Source organism: Chinchilla lanigera, unplaced genomic scaffold, assembly GCF_000276665.1.
Source record: "Chinchilla lanigera isolate Chin_1 unplaced genomic scaffold, ChiLan1.0 scaffold00028, whole genome shotgun sequence".
NCBI lineage: Eukaryota > Metazoa > Chordata > Mammalia > Rodentia > Chinchillidae > Chinchilla > Chinchilla lanigera.
Window position 1 is genome coordinate 23,010,790 of NW_004955429.1, and position 22,940 is coordinate 23,033,729.

The 22,940-nt window shown below is 35.3% G+C and overlaps 1 protein-coding gene across 2 annotated transcripts in view; it reads left to right on the forward strand.

Annotated features, from left to right (window-relative positions):
• Nucleotides 1–837: 837 nt before the first annotated feature.
• The window catches only part of Zeb1 (zinc finger E-box binding homeobox 1), a 186,562-nt gene continuing 164,459 nt past the window's right edge, over nucleotides 838–22,940 (forward strand). For both annotated transcript variants that reach the window (XM_013515448.1, XM_013515449.1), the window contains exon 1: nucleotides 838–868. In XM_013515448.1, the coding sequence (XP_013370902.1) occupies nucleotides 853–868 (16 nt within the window). In that variant the 5' untranslated portion in view covers nucleotides 838–852. The remainder of the gene's footprint in view (nucleotides 869–22,940) is intronic.

A 22,940-nucleotide genomic window follows, 5' to 3' on the forward strand; every position in this document is an offset into this window, starting at 1 on the left:
GGGCGCCGCCGGCCGCCGCGGGATTTTCACGCCGAGTTTCGAGAGTGGGAACGCGCGCGCCCCGGGCCGGGCAGCCGCGGCGCCCGGAGAAGGGGAAATACGTGCCGGAGTGGGAACTCCGGCGCGCGCCCGCCCGCCCCCGCGCCGGGGCCGCCGCGCTCCCCCCCGGGATGCGGAACGCGAGGTTTTGTAACCTTTCCTGGCAATTCTAGATTTCGTGTGGGATTTCCTGTCTAGAGGCAGATACGGGGGTTTCAGGCTGCTCCAAGATGTTTCCTTCCCATCGTAAACACATTTTTGGTGTTTTTGAGCAGGCGTTCCTTAAAATCACTGCTTCCCCGCATGATCGTAGTTTTTCAAATAAACGTGTGCGTTGAAAGGCGTCTGTTAGTTCCGACTGCAAGGCGTGCTCGGTAACCTCATTGTGGAGAGATGACTCGTTCTGGCCAGAAGCACAGCACAGGCTATTGCGATTTTAATTTCCTGTGTTAGCGTCGAATAGTGCGTTCTGTGTTGAGCTGTTGCCGCTGTTGCTGATGTGGCTTTATGAAAGGTAAGTTGGTTCTGAAAGCTGTTGGCTTTTTACCTTACGTAAAATGTTCATCGCCAGAGAAAGGGGCTTTTCTTGCTGCTGACGACATGTGTGTGACATGTGAGTCTGAACCACCAGCGCCTGTGCAGCTGCTGTAAACATGTTTACCTGAACGGGGGAGAATGGATTTTTCTCCCAGAGATCCCGTGATACGAATATTACACGCGTAAGGCGTATCAACAGATGACTTAAGAGAGAAAAGCTACCCTGAAAGGTACTTGAAATCAACAGGAAAAAGAGGTTCTTGGTCGCTGCAGCAAATGGCAACTTGTGCAGGTAGAAGAAAGATGGTGTTTAGTTTTCTCCTGCATGTATGTCAGCCCCCTCCTGTCTGCTGCTTTCATTCTCAGGGGAGGGATTTATTGACCACGCTTGCTGTCAGTGTTTTTCCTTTGTGTTTAATATTAGAAAAACAGATCTGGGACCGTTAGCAGAAAACGTCTCGCCTGCAGTATGCAGTACTCCCAGAAAACAAAAGGTGTTGAGTAGAGCTGTACTACCGCAGGTATCTTCCATTTTCATCACTTTTGCCTCTGTCCTTGCGTTGCTTTTTGTTCTCAAATGCATCTCATCCATTGCTGGTCATTGCAGCCACGGTGTTGGGTTCAGCGTCATATTTTGCAAATTAAAAATGAAGTTCTATGCCATTGTGTTGTGCAGCCTCAGAATAGGTGCTGGTTAGTGTTCTTTAGCGATGCAGTCATATTTAAATTGGAGATTTTTAAAGAGGGAGAATTGTCTGGGAAAATGTTAATTCTTAAATCTTGGCAAGGGAGGAATAGTGGTGTAGACGGTGGGAGGCAGTCACAGAGCTGTTTTATGTTGCGTGTAAATGATATTTTTATTCATTTTGAAGTGAGACATGCAGGTTTTACTCCTGTGCCGTCAATAAAGCATTTCAGTTTCCTTTCTGTAATATTTCTGCGGGGTGGGGTATTAGTGGGAGTGCAGAGTAATGTAACTTGACGGGGATAAGCCCGTTGGGCAAGGCTTGACCAGAGCATCAACCCCGTGTGGCAACTTGGTGGTAATAATGTAAGTCGTCTGTAAAGCACTGACACTTGAATTGTTTAAGTGGATTTTTACCATTTATAATGTCATGCTTTGTTGTATTTTAAAAATCTGTCTTTTTTCATTTTTTCACGTTACTTCCTATGTGATGTGGTTTTCTTCTTTGTAAAATATTTTTCTTTGAAAAATATACTCTAGCTGGTGATAATGACATGCTAATTCACCTGATACGTAATAGTAGGTATATCTCCTTCTGTCATTAGCACCATTTCTTCTTGCTGTCTTTGGAAACCACCAGTAGAGGATGCTAACAAAAATGCTTATTGATGCAGCAGTATCATAAGTCTGTCTCCTCTGCTGATTAGGATGTGCTGTATAATTGAGTCTTACCGTTCCTTGAAATTAGCTCTGGGTAAATTAGGCATGAGCATCTTTTAGTTTACTGGTATTAGAAAGAAGTAGGCATGTTTAACTTGAATAATTTTATAAATTTGAGCCTTTAAGATTTTGAGTTCAGATTGATATTAATTTAGTCTGGCTTTAAAGCAATTGTAGTATTTCTTTCTTTAAAAAAAGTTTTATGTTCTTAGATTTGGAGGAAATGTAATGATCGCCTATATTTATTTTGCGTGTTTACTATACTTTCTAATTTCCTCTTTATGTGTTTATTAGAATTCGTGAAAAAATATATGTATGTGTGTGTGTGTGTTTAAATACATAAGTTGTTAAGTCTGGTAAAATTGTGATTGATTGAAAATACCGTATTATAAGATAACTTTTCCATAATTTATGTAGACTTAGACTATAAGTTGACAGACAACTACTAAGTAAAGTAGAGGCTAATCAGCAATCAGATCTTACTGATTTTTAGATTTTATCTTTTCTTTCCCCTTCAAGTTCCCTTCCTACTTGGGGTCCTTCTCTATTCTGTCACCTTAGTTAAAATCAAGTAGTGTATAGATTTTTAGTTTGCCAGTTTTAAATTAAGAACTGCAAGTTTGCTTTGAGGCTTTAAATGCAGTTAAAGTCTCTGTAATTTATTGATTGTTACATGATTTTATTTAAAGAATTATTTCAGCTAACTGTAAATTGAGATTATAACTTTTTTGATACTAGGACTCGAACTCAGGACCTCACACCTGTGGGGGAGCTTATAACTTCTACAGATAATTGCATGAAACTTTAATGTATTTGGTTATGTCATTTTGTTTTATATTCATGTAGTTGTGTTATTATAACTATAAACTTGAGAAATTATTATTTCCCTAACTTAATGATATGTCTGAATGCACAGATACCAGTAGCACAGTGCAATGTTTGTTTTGGTTGTCTTGAATTTGGTAGGAATTACCTGAATTATGAGGTAAGCCTACATCAGCTCCTGGGGGATCTCTTCGTGTGTGCATATAAATAGTGTTTCAATTCCAGACAGGTATTTTTTTTAATGGTATTTTCCTAATTCCTAAGAGCTCAGTGGTGAATAGGTGTGATTCATTTACTTTTTTTGTGAACTAAGCTTTGCCACAGAATCATTTGGGACGTAATTGTGGACCAAAACTTAAAAGTACTTTACAAATTGAAAATGTCAGTCCCTTGCTGAGATAACTCTGATATAAACCCACAGGAAGTATTTAATTCTTTTGTTACTTTTTCTAGTTTTCCCTGTTTCTTGAAATCCCATACCCTCCAGTGTTTACAATTTTAGTACTTTTCAAACATGTAGTAAGAAACTTGTATCAAATAGGGAATAATATTTTAAAAAATAATAGCATGGTTATTTCTCATAGATGTGTTTTTCTTCCCCTCCTTTTTGCTTAAGCATGTGATTAGAGACAGATGTAAACACAGATGCACTATCATGTGGAATTTATTGTTAGCTACTATTAACTACCTGCACAGTATTGAATTTCAGTAGAGGAGGAGACCTGCGCTGTTGGAAGAGGGTCTGCATTAGTGTGCAAAATGTGAAGATTAGAGGACTTGATGCAATGTAGAAATAGGTTTAACATGGAAAAAGATGTCCTGGCTGTATCACCATTAATTTGTGGGGAAGTGAACGTTTTGCTCATTTCTAACAGAGATATAAGGTAAAATTTTTAAATGCATTATTGAAAGAAAATCAAAAAAAATTTTAAACTAGAAAACTTCCCTGATGAGTGTATATGATGAGACAGTTCTTAAAAATACCTTTAAAAATTGTAGATATACATATTACTTGCTAATTAATCATGGCATGAGCTAAAAAGTTGTGTAGGTTGATATATATGTAGCTGAAAAAAGTTTTGTTGCAACTGTAGTTAAAATTCTATTTGAAATGCAGTATTGCACACAGAGTAATTATGCAGTTGACATAAAGCAAATATATTTCTGCTAGTGTAGTACTTTTTGAGATGGACTTGAATTTTTATAAAATGATAATATAGATGCAATTTTTATAAATTAAATCTGGACTTTATATAGGCGTTGCCAAAGGAAATACTCTTTCTTTGGATAAGAATGTGTTTTGAATATTGTATCTCTAAAAGAAGCATTTTTAGGATATCAGTTTTACTGAATAAAAATTTCCAGTTGTAGAGTAAGCATGTCTGGATTTTTAACTTGATGGAGGTGGATTATTGGAGTTTGCTAACCTGAAAGTAACTGCTTGAAGACATAGGGTACTAACACTATTTAAGTGTCAAAATGTTTTTTTGTTAGAAAAATTCACTTAAAGATCATTTATAAAGAAAAATATATGATATTTAGAACTTAATATTGCTAAATATACTTTGGAGTATACCATATGGATGCAGATAGATTGAAATTTTCCAAAAGAAAAGCAAAAAAAGTGTTCAAATATTTGTATTATAGTTACAAGTTATTTTATTCTATAAATTGCTTTTCACTCATTTATTTCTTTGAATTGCTTCCCATTATTTAATACATATTCCTTCTATCATAGAGAAGACATTTATAGGTCCATATGAAGTTCTGCTTCTCTTAACACTGTAGGAATCCATTCCGAGAAATGTGTTGTTAAACAATGTTGTCGTAGTTGAAATCATATCATGGAGTATATTTATACATGCTGAGATGGTTGTGACATCACTAGCCGAAACAGTTGTATGGGGCCACCATTAGACACGCGGTTTGTCATTGACATCTTTATGTGCCGCATGACTGTATGACATGGGAGATACAACTCAAGATATCCTTCCAATTCCCCAAATCTGGAAACTATTGATATATATATAAAAGACACTTGTAAAACTTAATTTTTAAGTTAGAGTAAGCACAGTAAGAAATTAAGAACTAGCGATAAAATAGAAAAAGAAAAACTGTATTGTAATAAAAGTTACTTAAAGTATGAATTATTTCCGGAAATTTTCATTGAATATTTCTGGGCCATCGTTGACCACAGATTATGGAAATTATGGGAGGTATAGCTGTTGGCAAGGGAGGACTATTGCATGTTTCTTCTCATAGTTGACATAATACACTCATAGAGGCTTTCACATAGGGTGAGGTGTGACGTATGGCTATTCCTAGAAGACCCTATATTATAGAACCCGAGGAAAACCTTCATCTCTTTTGTAGTGACACTACATCTGTGCTGAAATTGTTGCTAACAGATGTTTTGTGGTGCCTTAATTTCTCCCTTTTTGTCTTCCCCACCCATATTTAAAATTAAGTGTGAATGGAATATAAATCTAAGAATTATGTCAGGTTTTCATTTTTGTTGTTCCCTGTGCTTAAAGTCCTGTTTTCTTTTTTAAAATATTCAAATTTCAGAGTTTTAGATTTTGTTGTTTGGAGACAGGGTCTTGCTGTGTACCCCAAGCAGGCCTTGAACCTGTGATCTTTCTGTTGCATCCTTCTGAGTGCTGCGATTATGTGGGTGAGACATGCCTGATTGACTTTGATTGTAATTTTTTTTCTAAATCAGGACCCTTCTATCTTTTTTTTTTTTTAACTAGGCATTGAACCCAGGGCTTTCACATTGAGCTATAGCCTCAGCCCTATGTATGTGCGTATGTATGTATGTATGTATATATATATTTTGAGATAAGGTCTAATTAAGTTGCCTAGACTGACCTTAAATTTGTGATTCTTGTACCTGAGTAGCTGGAATTACAGGCCTATACTGCCATGGCAGGACCTCGTTATTCTTTATATATTTCAGTTACCAATGGTCAGTGACCTATAATATATTTTAATTTCCCTAGTCTTAGTCTTTAATCCACAGTTCTAACCAAATGCTTGCTTTTTTTAAAAAAAGTGATAGTGTTCAGAGTGCAACTACTTTACTGGTTAAAAAGCTGATAATTTCCTTGGAATCATGCATTGTTAATGGCAAAGACTGTCTTGCCCCAAATGATATTTTATCTGAAAATTCATAAGCTAAATTTTAATGCTTTTAGATAGAAACTCCAGAAAGTACTTGAACATGTGCTTTGAGAAGGTGTAATGCCAGACAAGTATAGTGACATGTAGAATAAATAGTGTGCAGTAAATAAAATCTTTCATGGAGTGCATTTTTGAACCTGGGCTCATATCAGTCTTGGTTTGTGTTGGATACTTGAAAACACTGAAAATAGCTATCTCTTCTTACAGTTTTCTCCTTTCTCCCCTAAAACTAAGTTGCTACTTATTCCTGTTGCTCTATCACTTTTTGGAATCTCTAGTGCTGCTTTCAGGGTTTTGCTGTTTTGGACCGAGGGAGAACTGAGAAGGGGAAGAAACTGGTAGTAAATAATTTCAAGTGAGCAGTATTGAGAACATGTAGTGAAGTAAGTTTAGAGCTAGAAGGATTGAAAATAGTCGTCTAGAGTCTTTTTTTTTCTTTTTTGCACAGAGATGACTTGTCAAGTTTGCATACTAGTTATCTTGGGTTAGGTCATAGATTTTCATATTCCCTGTTCAGTTTTGTTAGATCATTTGAGCATGTTTATTTATGATGGAAATAACTACATGCCATTAATTTTCAAATTTATCTTAGTTAAAACCAAGATGTCTTGTGTAGAGTGATCTACACAAGAAACAGAAAAAGGAGTTTCATATATGAATCATAATACCTTCCCATATGATCATAACAGAAAAAGGAGTTTCTAATAATATATGTAAATATATCAGACTTAGTAATTGATGTGACTATATTCACTGAAAACTTCAGGTGCAGAGAGGTTTAGTTTTACTTAAAGGAATACTCCCGTTTGCATTATATTTGTTATTATTCCCAGTGTCTGCTTTCATTCATTCTCTATTTCCTGTTCCTCGCTGCACTCTTTAGTTCTTGGTTTTATAATTGTCTTTGTAAAAATTTGTAGTTCTTTGTGTATCTCGTGTTTATGAAACTACTACGTAATGAACTGTGTAGTTTAATTTTTACTTAGCGTTGTTTGAGATCTGCTCATGTTGCTGAATGTACATCTAGTTCATTGCTTCTACCTGTACAGTATCTCATTTGTGCAGTAAGCACAAATTACTTCTTGGCTTCCCTAATGATGTGTGTCTAGGTTGACTCTGCTGTTGGATAATCTGTAGTAAACACTGACCTTCACATAGCTAATGGCTGTGGGAGTTTCTCTTGAGAACATGGTATGGTATTTCTAAATATAGGACAGTCACTAATTTAGTGTCACTAACTTCTTTCAGATTGTTTCTAAAACAGCAGTACAAATTTTTCCCCTCACCAACAACAATAAAAATTCCTATTATTTCGCATTTTGCCAGCCTTTGGTTATGGTACAATATCCTAAATTTTTCTAAGTCAACAGCTGTTGAATAGAATCTCAGCTTTATGCTTCTACCAGGAGGTTGAATTTCTTTATATTTTTAATAACTATTTGGGTTTCCCTTCTTTACCTGGCCTGTTTATACTCTATGTCTGTCTTTTTGGTTATGTTTCCACTTCTTGTTGATTGACCAGATTTCTTGTATGTTTGACATAATGATCCCCCATCTGTTGATTTGACTATACTACAGAAATTCCTCATTACATTGTATTCAAACCTATTAATCTTTTTACTTTGTGGGTTGTACATTTCTTCCTAAACTATATATGACAAAGCTACCTTCATAGAATTTCTTGTGTTAGTTTCATAGCTTTACCTTTCCTGAGTCTCTTATGAATATGTTCATCTTTTTAGTTTCCTTCTTAAGGAAACAAATACAGTGATTAAGAGTTTGGTTTGATGCTGTCTCACTTTGGCCAAGTTACTTAGTCTCTGAGTTACCCTGTATGTAAAATGGGTCTAGTAAGTAGTAGCAGGGTTAGGAAGGTTAAATAAGGCATGTGAAACATCGTGTGTAGTGATGTTGTAAACATTCAGTGAATATTCATTTGACATTTTATTAAATACGTCTTGCATCAGTTGACAACTTCTTGTCCGATATTAACTCTAACGTAACCACCTCCAAAGTGGATGTTACTAGAAAATGTGTTTATTGTTTTTATACCTTTGATCTTACACAGTGCTTGGTCGTGCTGGCCTGAGACAAGGCTGCTCACTGAATCATCAGGAGACTGTGAAATACACACTGAAGCTTCGTCCTGATGCCACTAGTGATGTCCCTTGGCTTGAGGAAGGCTGCCTTGATGCGTGTGTACGTGTGTGTGCATTTACAAAATAACTAATTTCACTGTGGCCTTTCCACACATACATGTGACATTGTTATCGTACTTGTAGGTGTGTTTTAAGGAGTATTACATTGAGTATTTATTGGTCATTACATTGAGTATTACATTACTCACCATATCATTGTTATGTGTAATACTGAATTGGACTTCAAGGATAATATCCGTTTGTTGTTCTGTTACAGAAATCCAAGAACCCTCACCCAAGGAAGCTAAGCTGCATTTTATATTTGAGTAGCCTAACTGGTGTGAAAGCTTTTGGTGCATCCATTTGGCTTGGAGTGTTTTGAGGAGAGAGTAGTCTTCCTGGGTTCTGTGGTATAAATTAGGGAAACTGTCAGGCAAATGTGCATGTGCCTTAGTGAGCTTTATTGAGTTGTAATTACACACAAGATACACGATTGTACATGTACATTTCAGTTAGTTTAATGTACTAATACAGTATACTTGCATAACCACCACCACAATCCAGGTAATAGAATATTTCTGTCACTCCCAAAATTCTTGTCCCCAGTTTCTGTCAGACCTCGTCAGTGGCCCCCTACGCACAGTAATCTGCTGTTGGCCCCTGGAGATTGGATTTGGTCTTGTACAATTGGAATTATACAGTGTCTACTCTTGCCTGCCTTCTTTTGCCCAAATAGTGTTCTTAAGATTTGTAGTAGTTCATTCGTTTTGTACTGCTGAGTAGCATTTCATTGTATGAATATACTACAATTATTTTTACAGCCATTCATTTATAATGGACTTCTAAATTTTGGTTGTTTCTGATTTTTGATATAATTAATAAAGCTATGAACATTCATATACAAATTTTAGGGAATCTATGCTAACATTTCTCTTAGATACTTACGGTTAGAATTGTTGATTTATATAGTAAATATACATATGCTTAACTTGGTAAGAATCTACCAGAGTTTAGTGCCTATAACATTTTGATTTTGCACCAGCAGTATGTGAGTTCTACTTGTTCATATCTTCACAAACAAATTTTTTAAAATTTTAAACCACAAACTATGGTTTTTAATTTTTGCTATAGTAATATCTGTGTGGTAATGTCATTTCAGTTTTGATTTAGATTTCATTGATGACTAGTAAAGTTTGAAGAGCTTGTGGTGAATTTATTGGTCATTGTTTATTTTCTTTTGTGAAATGTTCAGATCATTTGTCCATTTTAATTGAGTTATTTTTATTATTGATTTGTTATAAAAAGATGTACAGGTTTGCCATAGTGGATGCATGCAGAACACTACATCCCATGACCCCCAGCAATCCTTATAAGCACAAAAGGAATATTAGTAACAATTGATCACGTTCTGGTTTACCAGTTTTAACAAATTTCAATGTGTTGGCTTCATAATACATTCTCTTTACAATGATATCAGCAATAACATAATTTCCTTGTATATTTTGAAATTAAGGTGTTTATTTCCAAGTAACTTCTGAGTGAAAATGGGTCAAAAAGTTAGAAAGCATTTGTAATTAGCAATAAAATACTATATATCAAAACTATTTTTATTACTTACGAGAAACTTCATGGATATTTATGGACTTCAGCACTTCCTTAAAAAGTCTGAAGAACAATAACTGTACATTCCTAAGTATTAGAAAAAGACTAATTACATCTTGCCCTAATTAAAGTAAAAGGGAAATGATAAAGATGAAGGTGTAAGCTAATGAAAAAGAAAAATAAATCAGAGATAAAACAGTGCAGCTGAAAGTAGATTACTTGAGAAAACATAATTGACAGCTGGGCGTGGTGGTGCATGCCTGTAATCCTAGCACTTAGGAGGCTGAGGCAGGAGTTTGAGGCTAGCCAGGCCTACATAGTGAGTTCAGGGCCAGCCTGAACTACATAGTGAGACCCTGTCTCAAGAAGCCAAACAAACAAATAAGCAAACAAACAAACTAGAATTGACATATTCCTGGCAAGATTAATCAGGGAAAAGAGAAGTCACAAAGCAGAACTGTATCTGTAATGAAGAAGAGGATGTTATTACAGAGGGTTCAAGAATGATCAACTTTGTGATCTGAACTAATATAATTGAAAGCTTAGGACAAATGGACAAACTGAGAAAAACAATAGCTCATTCTAGTTTAAGAAGCAGTACAAAACTGAATAAACTTGAAAAGAAATTGGAAAAATCGTCTCAGAAAAAATATGAGCTGAAGATTTACTAGTACGTTTTAGAAACCATCCATGGAATAACAGTTTCAATATTATAGAAATATCCATGGTTTGTAAGAAGAGACAACAGTGTTCAGCTTGTTTTATGAAGCTAGAAGAAATGTATGAGAAATGAAAATTGCAGAGCAGTGGTTAACCCAAAAATATAGGTACAGAAGTTCTTAAATATTATCATACTAAATCTGTCAGTGTATAAGAATGTAATACATCCTCACAAAGTTTGGATATTTCCTAGAATTTTAAACTTGTTTGTGTATTAGAGCAATTAATATAATTTACATCAGCTCTTTAAAGGAAAAGCATGGTGTGAGTATCTCAGTAGGTCCATTTGTGATAAAATTTTTTAGCACGTCAGTGAATAAAATGGCCCTTTCTTGACCTGATGAAGGCAATTCTTTTTTGAAGAAAATCTATGGTCTCATCTCTTACATTCGGTGGGGAAGTATGAAGGCATTCATTCTCTTTCTGTAAGGCAGAAGCTAGGAATTCCTGTTGATGCCAGGTACTCCTTCTAGTCAACCTTGAGCTGCATGTATGGCTAATGCCATAAATTAACAAAAAGAGGGAGCATCACTGTGAGAAACGAAAGTGAAATGCCATTGTTTGTAGATTTAGCTTATTATATAGCCTAGAAAACAAACAGATAAATTACCAGAATTATTCAATATTTAAATTTGGATGTAAAATCATTATACCAAAGTTAATTACATTTTCAAATTCTGGGCTGGCATATGCAATGAAAAAGCTACTTTGACATCATGACAATAGTATAAAGTAATGTGAATAAATCTAATAAATAATATGCAATATCCTTATGAAGAAATTATCAAACATTGGAAGACCTCAAGAAAGATCTAATTAAATGATATAATGTACCATGTTCATGGAAGAAAACTTGATCATTGGTATGATGTTAGTTCTTTCCAATTTTATCCATAGGTTCTGTGCCATCTGATCAAATTATCGGCGTTTTTGTGGAACTTGACAAGCTGATTCTAAAACTTAAAGGGAGGAGCTAAGAGATAACGCGAGGTGACTCACTAAGGAAACTTGGTCTGTGTTGGCACTGAGTTGCCAGTCATTGGAAATGACCCTTTTAACAGTTGGTGTTGTTGGATAAATTCAGTGGATAAACTTCCTCACATTATGTAGAAAAATCAGTTGGAGTGGATTATAGATCTAAATTTATATGTAAGGCAAAGATATAGGTAGGGTAAAACCATAATCCTTGCTAAAGATAGTGGAGGAGAATAACTCCTTGACTTTGAGTAAACAAGATAAAACGACATAAAAGAAGCAGAAGATGGGCAGATGTGACTAAATCAGAGGGAAGAATTTCCTTTGACTAATGGATGCTGTAAATAAAGGATGTGGACTAGTTGACCAGTAAGTATATTATATGATGAACACCCTAATGTGAAAGTCTGAAATCCTAGATGCTTCAAAATTTAATATTATTTTGAGTGCCAAGGTGATGTCACAAGTGGAGAATTCCACACCTGGCCTCATGTGGCAGGTTGTAGTGAGAACACAGGCACACTAAAACTGTTAAATAAAATTGCCTTTGAGACGTGTATAAGGTATATATGAAACATCAGTGAATTTAGTGTTTAGACTTGGGTTCTGTCCCCAACATACCTTGAGTATATGCCAATATTCCAAAACTGAAAATATCCAAAATTGGAAGCATTTTTGGTCCCAAGCATTTTGGGTAAGATATACTCAGCCTGTATAAGAGATGGTCAACTTCATGAGTAATCAGACAGATGGAAATTAAAACCAGAATGAGAAGATAAGATAAAATATCTGCCAATATGTGCTATATTTATACAGTGAAATGTTATACAGTATGAACAGTGAATGGATTATACCTATACTCAACAAGCTGCATTGTTTCAGTAATATAATGCTAATCATAGAAGAATATAAAGATGACTGACATAAAATTCAAAACATGCAAAATTAATATGTTGTTTTAGGATAGGTACATATGTGTTACAGCACTAAAGGGAATGATAAAATTTAGCAATGAGTGATTTTGGATGCAGTATATATCAAAAGATAGGGTAAATTCTTTTTTAAAAAGTTGGATCATGAATACTCAACTATTTATTATCCTTTGTACCTTAAATATTTTATAGAATTATTTCACGATGTTACTTGATAGTAATTAATAGCTACTAATAATTGACATTTAACTGAAAGTAGTAATTTAAATTAAAAAATGAACCTTTTTGGATAAAGCGTAGGGTTTGCTATATATTTCCTATGTATATATATTTAATGTTTGTGAGTCTTCAGAAGTAATTAATTTCTTTTGGGTATCTTTTTTTTTCTAAGCCTTAACTTTACTGAACACATTATGGGGAAATTTGAAAAAGATATTACCTTATTGTATTTTTATATTTTAAATCATGTATGCTATTTATTACTTTTGCATTTGTGGATATAACATTTTCTCGATTCAGACTGTTTTGTTTCATTTATTTGTGAAACAATAGCAGTTATTATGTGTAAGCAATTTTAAGACATTAACTCATTTAATCTTTATTACAAGGTGTTGTCATCCTTATTTGATCAGACAAGGAGACTGAGACACAGAAGAGTTGCCGCCTAAGGTCCCATGGCTCATAAGTTGGCCCTGTACCCAAGCTTAGGTGATCTGGTTTCTTAGCCTCTGCACTGAACCACAAAGCTGCAACGACCATATGCAGGAGATCTCTGAGTGCAGTGCCTCTAAGTATTATTTAATGAACAGGTACTCGTTTTGAAGTTTGCCAGCATAATGGCAGACTGTGATGTGATGAATTAAATGTGATAGTGTGAAAAAAAAAGCAATATTGGTAAACCATATACTGCTAAGCATTGCTTAAAATTACTGTTAAATGAAATTTTTGTCCATGTGTTCATGAGCTGAGGAAAGTAAATAAACAAAAACAGCAGTTAGTCTAACTGCAGATCCGGCCATAATGCACAGCTGGTGACAGTGGCCTTACTTCTGAAGATAGATTGATAGACCTTAATTTAAAGTAAGACGTTTCTTCTTCTGAACACGAGTTGAAATTTAAAATGAAAATTTTTATTGTAACTTTTTTGTACAACTGTAACAATTGCAAATATTTAACTGTAACACAGATTTGGGAAAGGGATAATTAATTCAGGGATGTTTATACATTACTTGGGGAAATTCTTATTTAAGTAGAGTTAAACTGAATAGAGAAAATTGGGCAATATTTAATAACTTGGGAAGGGTCAGTAATACTCCAAAAGCAGGGTTAAAGAGAGAAGAGTCTGACAAATCCATGTTAGAGCAACAATAATTCTTTACCTTCCCAGAATCATGCTCCATACGTTGGAAGGTCTTACTTGAGAAAAGCTTTCATCCCGTAACAGTGTTTCTGATATGTGTCATCCTTAAGAATTTTGGCCTGTTTTGTTTTGCATTTTGTTAGCTACTTCAGATGGTTTAATTTTTGATGACACATGCCTGACAATACACATGACTGTTAATGATTCTTCCCTTAGAATCAGTATTTCCTATTTAATTTACTTGAGTGGCCTGCTTTTCTTTCACAAGATTGAGCTTATATGTAGCAAAGTGTAAGCAGTTTAAAACAAGAAAACTCTTGAAGCTGAATAAAGATTTTTTAAGAACCCACCTATACGTATAGCAGTTTTTAGCTGTGATTATCAAGTAGATGATTCGGCCTGTTTACATAGAACTCTGGATAATTATGAAGTGTACCATCCCCATCTGGTGTTTGTTTTGCTCTACTTCTCTTCTATGTAGAATAGAACAATAATGCATGGCATTTTAATATTATTTTAGCTTAATCTATCTCAGCCCAAAATAGGACAGCAAATTATAGCCCTGGCAGATTTGAGGGTGTAGCCTTCGTAAAATGTTTCTCAGAATGTAAGAAATATTTCTTGATTGTGTTTTTGAAATCTAGTGCAAATTGTTATGATACTTAGTTTATTTCTGTAAATTAATGGAAGTATGATAGTTGTTTATACTTTTTTACTTTTAAAAATTAGGTTAAACATTCTTTAGGATTCATTACATTATTTAATCTGTACCTTCAAACTCTGTTATACACTTTTCCTATCAAATACATCCTGCTTTTGGTACAGGATATGTTTCTTTCAGATGTCAGAGCATTTAAGGATTCATTTTATGAATTATTAACTTACTTCAGTACTGAAATCATTTAGAAGATAAGCTAGAGCATTAAAGAACTCTGATTTTGTTTAATGGGATAGCAGCTAATACTTACAATCCATTGATAACATTTTAGTAATAATACTTAACATTCAGAAAGGAAAAGTAAATTCATTACCTTCTCATTTCCAGTTTTATACAGTTTTAGAGTTTGGTACTTGATGGTTTACTTGCTATTTTTAATGATACTACATAGTATAATGTAACAGCATTTATTCATTGCATGTCGAGTTCTAGATACTGTGCTAACTGCTAGGAACAGGGATGAATAAAGCGGGGACTCTACACTTATGTGTCTCACAGTCAGATGTGGAGCAGAATCACAGAAACCCTTTTAATATAGTGCAGTCACTATAATACTGAGAAATGGAAAGGATGGCCAAAGAAAGCTTTCTCAGAGAAGTAATGTCTAAATGGAATATCAGGCAGGGAGAAGTAGGAGGCAGGCTGGTTTTAATGAGAGTGATTCTGTGTGTGTATGAGAAGGGAACTGAAAAAAGACAGGGAAATGGGGACAGAGGACCAATACAGAGGAAAACAGGAGTAAAAGAACATGAATAAGAAACAGCATGCTGTGTTTGGAAACACAAGCAGATCTGTGTTGCTAGCCGGATAAAATAGGAAGCAGAGAGATGAGCAGTGGATCTGGAGAGATTTGGAAGCAAATTATGCAGGATTTTTATGCCATGTTTAGGAACTTGAGCTTCATGTCTGAGTCTGTGCTCTGGAAAGCAACTGAAGACGTTTAAGCAGAGGCCAATTTGATTGTGTGTAGATTTAATAGATTGCACTGTTGGTAGCTGTCGGGGAGCATACATTTGAAGGGAGAAAATTGGAAGCAGGGATGCCATTTGGGAAACAGTTTGGTAAGGATTTTGTGAGGGCTTAAACTGGAACTGTGTTAATGTAAATGGAGGAAAGGGAATGTTTCATATTTTATATATTTGTTGTTGGGAAATACTAAATTCAGTAAGACTTCATGCTTGGAAATGACCAGTGAGGAAGCAGAAATAGAGGTTAGTGTCCAAGTTTCTAGTTTGTGTGAACACACGGATGGTGGGAGCATCAAACAAGTGGAAAATACGTAGACTCAATTTAGGGTGTCAGTTTTGCATATTTTGAGTTTTGAGATGATAGTTGTGTTTCCAGTGCAACGGATCTAACAAAACAGTTGATTTTCGACTCTGATGTTGTATGATACAAGTGATAGCTTTGGGCTGGAAATCCACGTTTAAGAATTCATCTTAGATCTGATGAATAAGGTGGATAAGGACACACAGTAGTATTTTTATCAGCCTGTTTTACCATTGGATGGCACACAGCACCACATTCACTGTTTTTTTATTACACCTTGAAAAGACACTTGTGAGCGAGGACTGCCCTGATCCCATCAGAAAGTGGCAGGAACAATGGCATGTGTTCAGAGGGGGGAACTTCTTAGGGGGTTAATGGTAATGTATCATTTGCTGTAGTGATAGTTTTATTTAAACACTAGTCTTATAACTTGGAGCTAAAAATGTCTAAAAATTTACTCCTCTGCTCTCATCACCATGGGCATTGTGTAAGTAATATAAGGCTAGAGACTAATCAATAAATCAGAGTTAAAAAAAAAAAAAGAATTCATCTTTTGTAGGAGTTAGTTGAAACTATGTGTTTCCAAGAGGAAAAATAAATGAAGGAAGAAGACAGGTTCTTAGGAGGCATTGATGTTTTAGGGTCAGGTAGAGAAGCAGCAGCCCCACAAAGGGAACAAAGAAGGAGCTAACAGGAACTAAGTGAAATAACCAGTGGACCAAACTCAGGATCCACCTCGGCCTGGAAACTGCACATTTTTTCATGGGACATACTTACATAGTTGTAATTTCTTTAGTTGCCTTTGGGGAGTTAGATCAGAATGCAGTATTAATATAAAGTTGAGGCTGATACAATAAAAAGTGACTTTAGGGAAACTAAGATGTTAAAGTGAGACATTTTAGATTGTTTATACCAAATATTGCTTGCTGTGTACTGTGCGTTGTTCTTCAATATATCTCTACTCATTTAGCCCTCTTAAGCATGGTTGTTTTAGAAGGTTATGGAAGATAAGTTCTGTGAGGATAGGAAGGTGTGCTTTATTGCCTGTTTTTTTCGCAGTACTTGTAATACAGATGGGGCTCAAATACTTTCTCAAGTGAGTGAGTGTGAGGCACATACTATGATCCCAGTCTTACATATGTTTGAAAACTGGGCAAGGAGTAACTCATACAGCTGGTTAGCCAATAAGGAATAAAGTGAGCCCGGGCCAGGGAGATGGTAACATGCTAAGGAGTTCTGTTCGTGAGTGCTCTGTGGGGTGTTGTCGAAATGAAGGCATGAGAAGTGATAAAGGGGTGAAGAGTGCAGTGTTAGAGTTCGGGATTTTTTTTGAGGTGGGATTGTTCAAGGTGATGTCAGTATCAGGTCTTGGGGAAGGAGTGGAGGATATTTGTTACAGAAGCTTTATAGGCATCTGCATAGATGCAGAAAACTCCTAAAGCTGTAATACAGATTTGGGGAGAGAGGAACCCTGAGCTCATTTACCTCCATAAATGAGCTGTGTAGTTGGCTGATTATAGATAAGGAACAGTAGAGAGCAGACTCACTAAGATGTTGAGTTCCAACTTTTTACACATAGGTTGAGGTTAGATCTGGTTTGTTGAAAAGACAGGAATAAATTGAGTTTTCTAATATTTATTTACCCCGTCCACAGATAAACTTGTTGGAAAACTTTAAAAGTATTCAGAATATTAATGCAAGAGCTTTAACTTGTACCTGATAAGCCATCCATCCTTAAGGTCTGAATCTTAAGTGTTGTGTCTCTCACCCGCAGATGAAGCTATCTCACTTCTTTACTTAATGGTAAAACACAGTTTTTGTTTGTGGCAGCATGTGCATCTCCTTTTGTTTGGAGGCTGTTGGATGTATATCTCCAGCACAGAAGTGCCTTTTGCCAAAGCTCTGTGGATTGCTCTTTGTTCCACGTTTCTTTGCTTACCCTTTTGCCCTTCTCCTTCCCCAAGTCTCCTGTTGAATACTTTTGTTTCAAAGAGCTTTTGAGAGCTGGCGGTCCACATCATACTATATATGTCACAAGAAAAAGTAAAATTCATCTTAGTTGTATACTTTAATGTTTTGAGTTGATAATGTTTTGATAACTTTATCAGTTATTTCATTTTTTAAAGATTATTCAATCTGATATTTCATGTTCTTTAAAAGGCTTTAATTTCATTTCATATATTTTGATAGCACTGCAATGTGTACCCTGAGTGTTCACCTTCAGAGAAATATAAAACCCGGTATCTATCACAGGATTGTGTTAAACCTATGATTTCGTTATTTATCATGGAAAGCCTTTGATCTTTAGAACTTTTTTACTTGGTGGTTGTATGTTCATGGTTATCTTTTTATATCTGTATCTGTAGTTCTTTCCAATGATTTCATGTCACCCTATGAATAGCTCTTAGGAAATTCCATCCAGTATGTTAGCAAATATGTTTGTATAATGAAAAGATTGGAGGTGATTCCCGAAGATGCCTTTTAGAGCACATGTATTATGACTTCATGGTTCTCTGTACTTTTCCTACTTCATTTTATTTTTTAATTATTTATTTTTGGTGCTGAAGCTTGAGCCCAGGGTGTCTCACATGCTAGGAAAGTGCTACATTCCTAACCCTGCTGTACACATTTTAGGTCTTAATAGGCTACCTTTGAAATACTAAGTGACCTTCGACACAACCCAGGACTGCCCCGAGAATGATTTCATTTCACCTTGTTCTTTGTAAATCTAAATGCTTGTCAAGTCAGATGTGTGTTTAGATTTTTTTACCGAATGTATGTTAAGGAGAAAAACATAGCTGGGGTCAACTTGGCATAATCCCCATATTCATCTTTTTCTACTATGTAGAGGTTTGTGGGGGGATCGAACTGTGTTTCTGAGGAGAAAGCACAAGCCAGGGGTAAGTGGACTTGCTGTCTTTTCCATCCTTTTATCAGCAGCCTTCTTGAGTCCTGGTGATTTTCATGCAGTAGTGTAAAGCAGACTAGATGGGTTGCTGGTTGGTATTTGTGATTCTCACTTGATCCAACTATTTCTGTTGTGTATTAGGTACATTAACTGACAAATTACACTAAGTAAATAACTGTGTAGCCATCAGCAGTATATATTAAATTTCCCATGTTCCCTTTGGATAGTTATCAATAAGCTAGATTAAATAACCTAGATTAAATGATCTTAAAATACTTAACTATCATGTTTTTATGTGTTCATATTATATACAATGTATTTATATATTTTTGTATTTTTCCTCTATAAATTTTTGTAAATGTGCTTATTTGATAATTTATTAAGTACAAAATACTTAAAATACTTAGATATGCTTAAATAAGTATTTAATTTTGATTAGAATCTTAATTTTGCAGTAATAAAAATTAAAAATTCTTGAATATTCTTCTAAACTTCCTGATTTAGCTTCTGCTGTTTGAAAATTAGGAATTTTCTTAGGGCTTTCTGCCACAGAAATGGTTATGCGCTTAATGCCTGGATATTGTTGGATAGGAGCTGTAATAGTTAATTGTTGAAATATAAGACAGTAATAGGAACCCCATGACAAAGTGCTAATTACTTTCACTGATGGCTGACTGTGCCTCAGAACACTTCGTTTAGAAGAAAAGCAGCTCAGTGCCTTGGGTGAAAAGACGCTTGATCTCTCCTTGTTTATCTTGGTTTTTTGCGGGGGGGGGGGCATTTTCCGGTACAGGGCCTCGAACTCACGACTTTGCGCTTGCTGGGCAGGTGCTGTACCGCTGAGCTCAGTCCCCAGCCTCCCTTTGTTTAGATGTGGACTGTGGGAAGTTTCTGACTGACTTGGACGTTCTGCTTGTTGAGGGCTATTTTGAGTGTGTTGTGGTGGAGCTGTGTAATGGTTGAGAACTGAAGTGTCATCTCCCTTGTTGTTCTTGCACCCACATCTTAGTGGGTGACACTAGTATCTTTCAGGAGTTTTATTTTAATAAAGAGGTACTAGTTTGAAATCTGAGTTAGTGAAAAGTATAACATAGAGGAGACATATGATACTTTTGTAGTGAGAAAACACAGAAAGTCAGCTTACGTAAAGGTTTGTCTTGATACGAGTTTTAGCTTCAATCAGATGGGTATGTTTTGATTCAGAATTTGGGGGAGGATGGAAGGGAGTTAAAGGAGGTGGTTTAGCCTGAGTTAGTATGTTAAATACCCACATTCAGATATTTCACTAAGTCACTGATATGCTCAGCACTTTTGGTGAGTAGTCTCTTCATTTACAAGGGTCTTAAAACACCCTGTCTGTTAGTAACTCAGTTTAGCTAAAGATTAAATTATAAGAGATAATGAAAAAGTTTGTGAAGTTTATATAGTGTTATCAATTCTATTAAAGCTATATAAATTGGGAAAATACCTTTAAGAAATGTCTTACTGATGACTGGAAGTCTAAAATTAATTTTTCTAGACTTGCCACATTTTTAAGGTAATATAGTGAATATTGATTCTAGGAGCTAACTGTACGAAACTACCGTTACTGTACAAAACTACTTTCCAGAAGTCTTAATGTTTGTAACAGTATAAAGAACAAACCAGATCAAACTTTCCTGTAGGGGAGAAACGCTGTTGTGCCATATGAGGCTCATCTTCTCTGAGCAGGACACATAGGGAACCTGCTCAGGTAGAATTAGTAGCCGGTAGTCTAAAAGAATGACTGTAAGGAAGCAGTAATAAAATAATAAACTATAGCTATAATAATAACTAATATAATAGTAATTATAATAAGCTATATATAACTAAATAATAACTATAGTAAAAACATCATTCATTTATAGAGAACGTTTTTTAAAAAGAGAAATCAGCTTCTCCTGAGGGGGCTGCTGAAAATGTTAGGAAAGCCTAGAAGACTGTTCTATGCAGACTAACTGAAAAAACTTCTATGCTGAGTGCCTTGTACATTTGGAAAAGTTTTAAGCAGACAAAATGAAATACAGATTCTTAAAGTGAAAGGGGACCTTAGAATTAATCTAGCATGATTCATTTTGTAAATACAACTGAGAACCTCAAAAAGTTACATAATTTAGTTTAGATCAGAAAGCTACTTTGAAGCAGAAACTACAGTTTCTTACTGGGTTTGGTTGGTTAGAAGTGTGCACAGTTACAGTCAAAACATAAAGTTATAGGGACAGAGGACAAAAGGAGTACCCACTAAGTTTACAGTTCAGTCGCTGTTCCTCCCCCATTTTATTTCAGCAGAAAATGTGGTAAATTCCTTGCTAACTTGGGTATTTCAGCTGCTTAGTTTATTTCTAATAACTGGATAGTTACCAGAATCCTGTTTACAAAAATAAGGGTAAAAATGCAGGAGAGTTGATATATGGTAACCTTAGGCACAAAATGAAGTTAGAATGATAAGTTTAGTATCCTTACAAAGTTGAATGAAATAGCACTTTTTTAGAAGTTGCTTTTTACAATTTATATTAAATTAGATGACTTTGGGAGCATTAATTTTCTTTTATCATAAGTAAATAGCACTAGTATATCTAGTTTTTTTTCTTTTTGATATAAAGAATTCTAATATGCTTTTCTGTTTTGATGTCAGGAACAGACCACTTACTAGGAGAGCAATGAAATATCAGCTAAAATATGAGTCCTGTTAGAAAAAGATAACCTACATTGGCTTTTTATCTAGTTAATTATTGCACAAAGAGAACTTAATAAATTCCATACACACACACACACACACACACACACACACAGTAAGTCCCACTTCTGTCTTACAGGTATAATTGTTTGAGTGAGTTACCATTCCCAGGATATACTACTGCTGATTCAGCCTTTTCCTCGGGTTTAAGGTAAAACATTCACATTTTAAGAGTATAAATCTTCCAGTGACTGAGGACATTTTAAAGCCTTGATGAGTAAGATACAATGCTTTAAAAGACTTGCTTTTAATCTTTCTTTTTTTTTTTTTTTCCTCTGGTACCGGGAACCGAACTCACGACCTTGCACTTGCCAGGCAGGCGCTTTGCCGCTGAGCTAAATCCCCAGCCCCTGCTTTTAATCTTTCAAAACACCAAGAAAATATTTATCCTAATTCTTCTAAGTAAAATACAACTGAGCTTCACTAACGAGAACTTTGATTTTGCTTTTTTTCCGGTACCGGGAATCGAACTCACGACATTGCGCTTGCCAGGCAGGCACTGTGCCGCTGAGCTAAATCCCCAGCCCCCACTAACAAGAACTTTGAAGTTTTGTTTTGAGTTTAGGAAACAGTGTATTCCCACACTAATGTGGTTGTTAAGGCAGATTTTTGTTGTAAAGGAAGAATACCTATGTGATGGCAGTTTAAAAAATTAGGAGATGGAACTCAGTTTACATTCCCTAGAGAATGCAGACCCTTCTGTCCTCTATACAACTACTGCTTCTCTAAAGCAACTCTCCATTTTTGTCTCTCAGTTGTAATAGAAGCTCCTTCAGTGAAGACATGGAGATTTTATTGGAAATCTTTATTTTGTATGCATTTATAAATGTTCATAACTTGTTCCCCATCACAGACACCACTTGACATAGGAGAATTCCTTTTTTAACATTACTTTCAAACTGTCATAAACATTTCAGTGAGCTCTGTTACAATTATTTGTCTGGGTGTACCATCTCATCTTAGTGTTGGACAGATTTTTTAAAAGTTTTATTATGCATACCTGACAATAGTATTTATATACAAAGTTTATCTGAAAAGTTTGCTTTTTAGTCTAGGGATATGCTGAGTATCAAAGGTAGAATTGTTGGACAGAGCCCTTTAAACCTAGTAGGATATATTGCTAAAGTAGATTGGAAAAAGCTTTATTAGTTTCTCCTTTCCAATATAAATTCCAGGATCCTTTTGGAGGGTTAGTAGGAACATGTAGTAAAGAACATCAGGTGGTGTAGAGACATAACTTCTGTTTGCTATGTCATGTATTAATTGTAGATACTGGGTTAATAACATACCTTGTGCAGGGCTCATGTTCTTTATTGTAACATTTAGATGGATTCTAATTACATATTCTACCAGCCCTACTTCTCATTCTATAAAAGTTCATTTAATCAAGAAGATCAGTGTTGTTATCTTAACAGGTAATTTAGAAAGAAGTTAAGCAGTAGCAGTCAGAAGTACTGTACATAGTGAAAGAAGTTAGGGAAGCTATACAATATAGTTTACTCTTCTAGTTTGAAAAACCTTAACAGTAGAGTCCTGTAAAATTATACAGTATAGACATTTCTGCTGGGATTTTT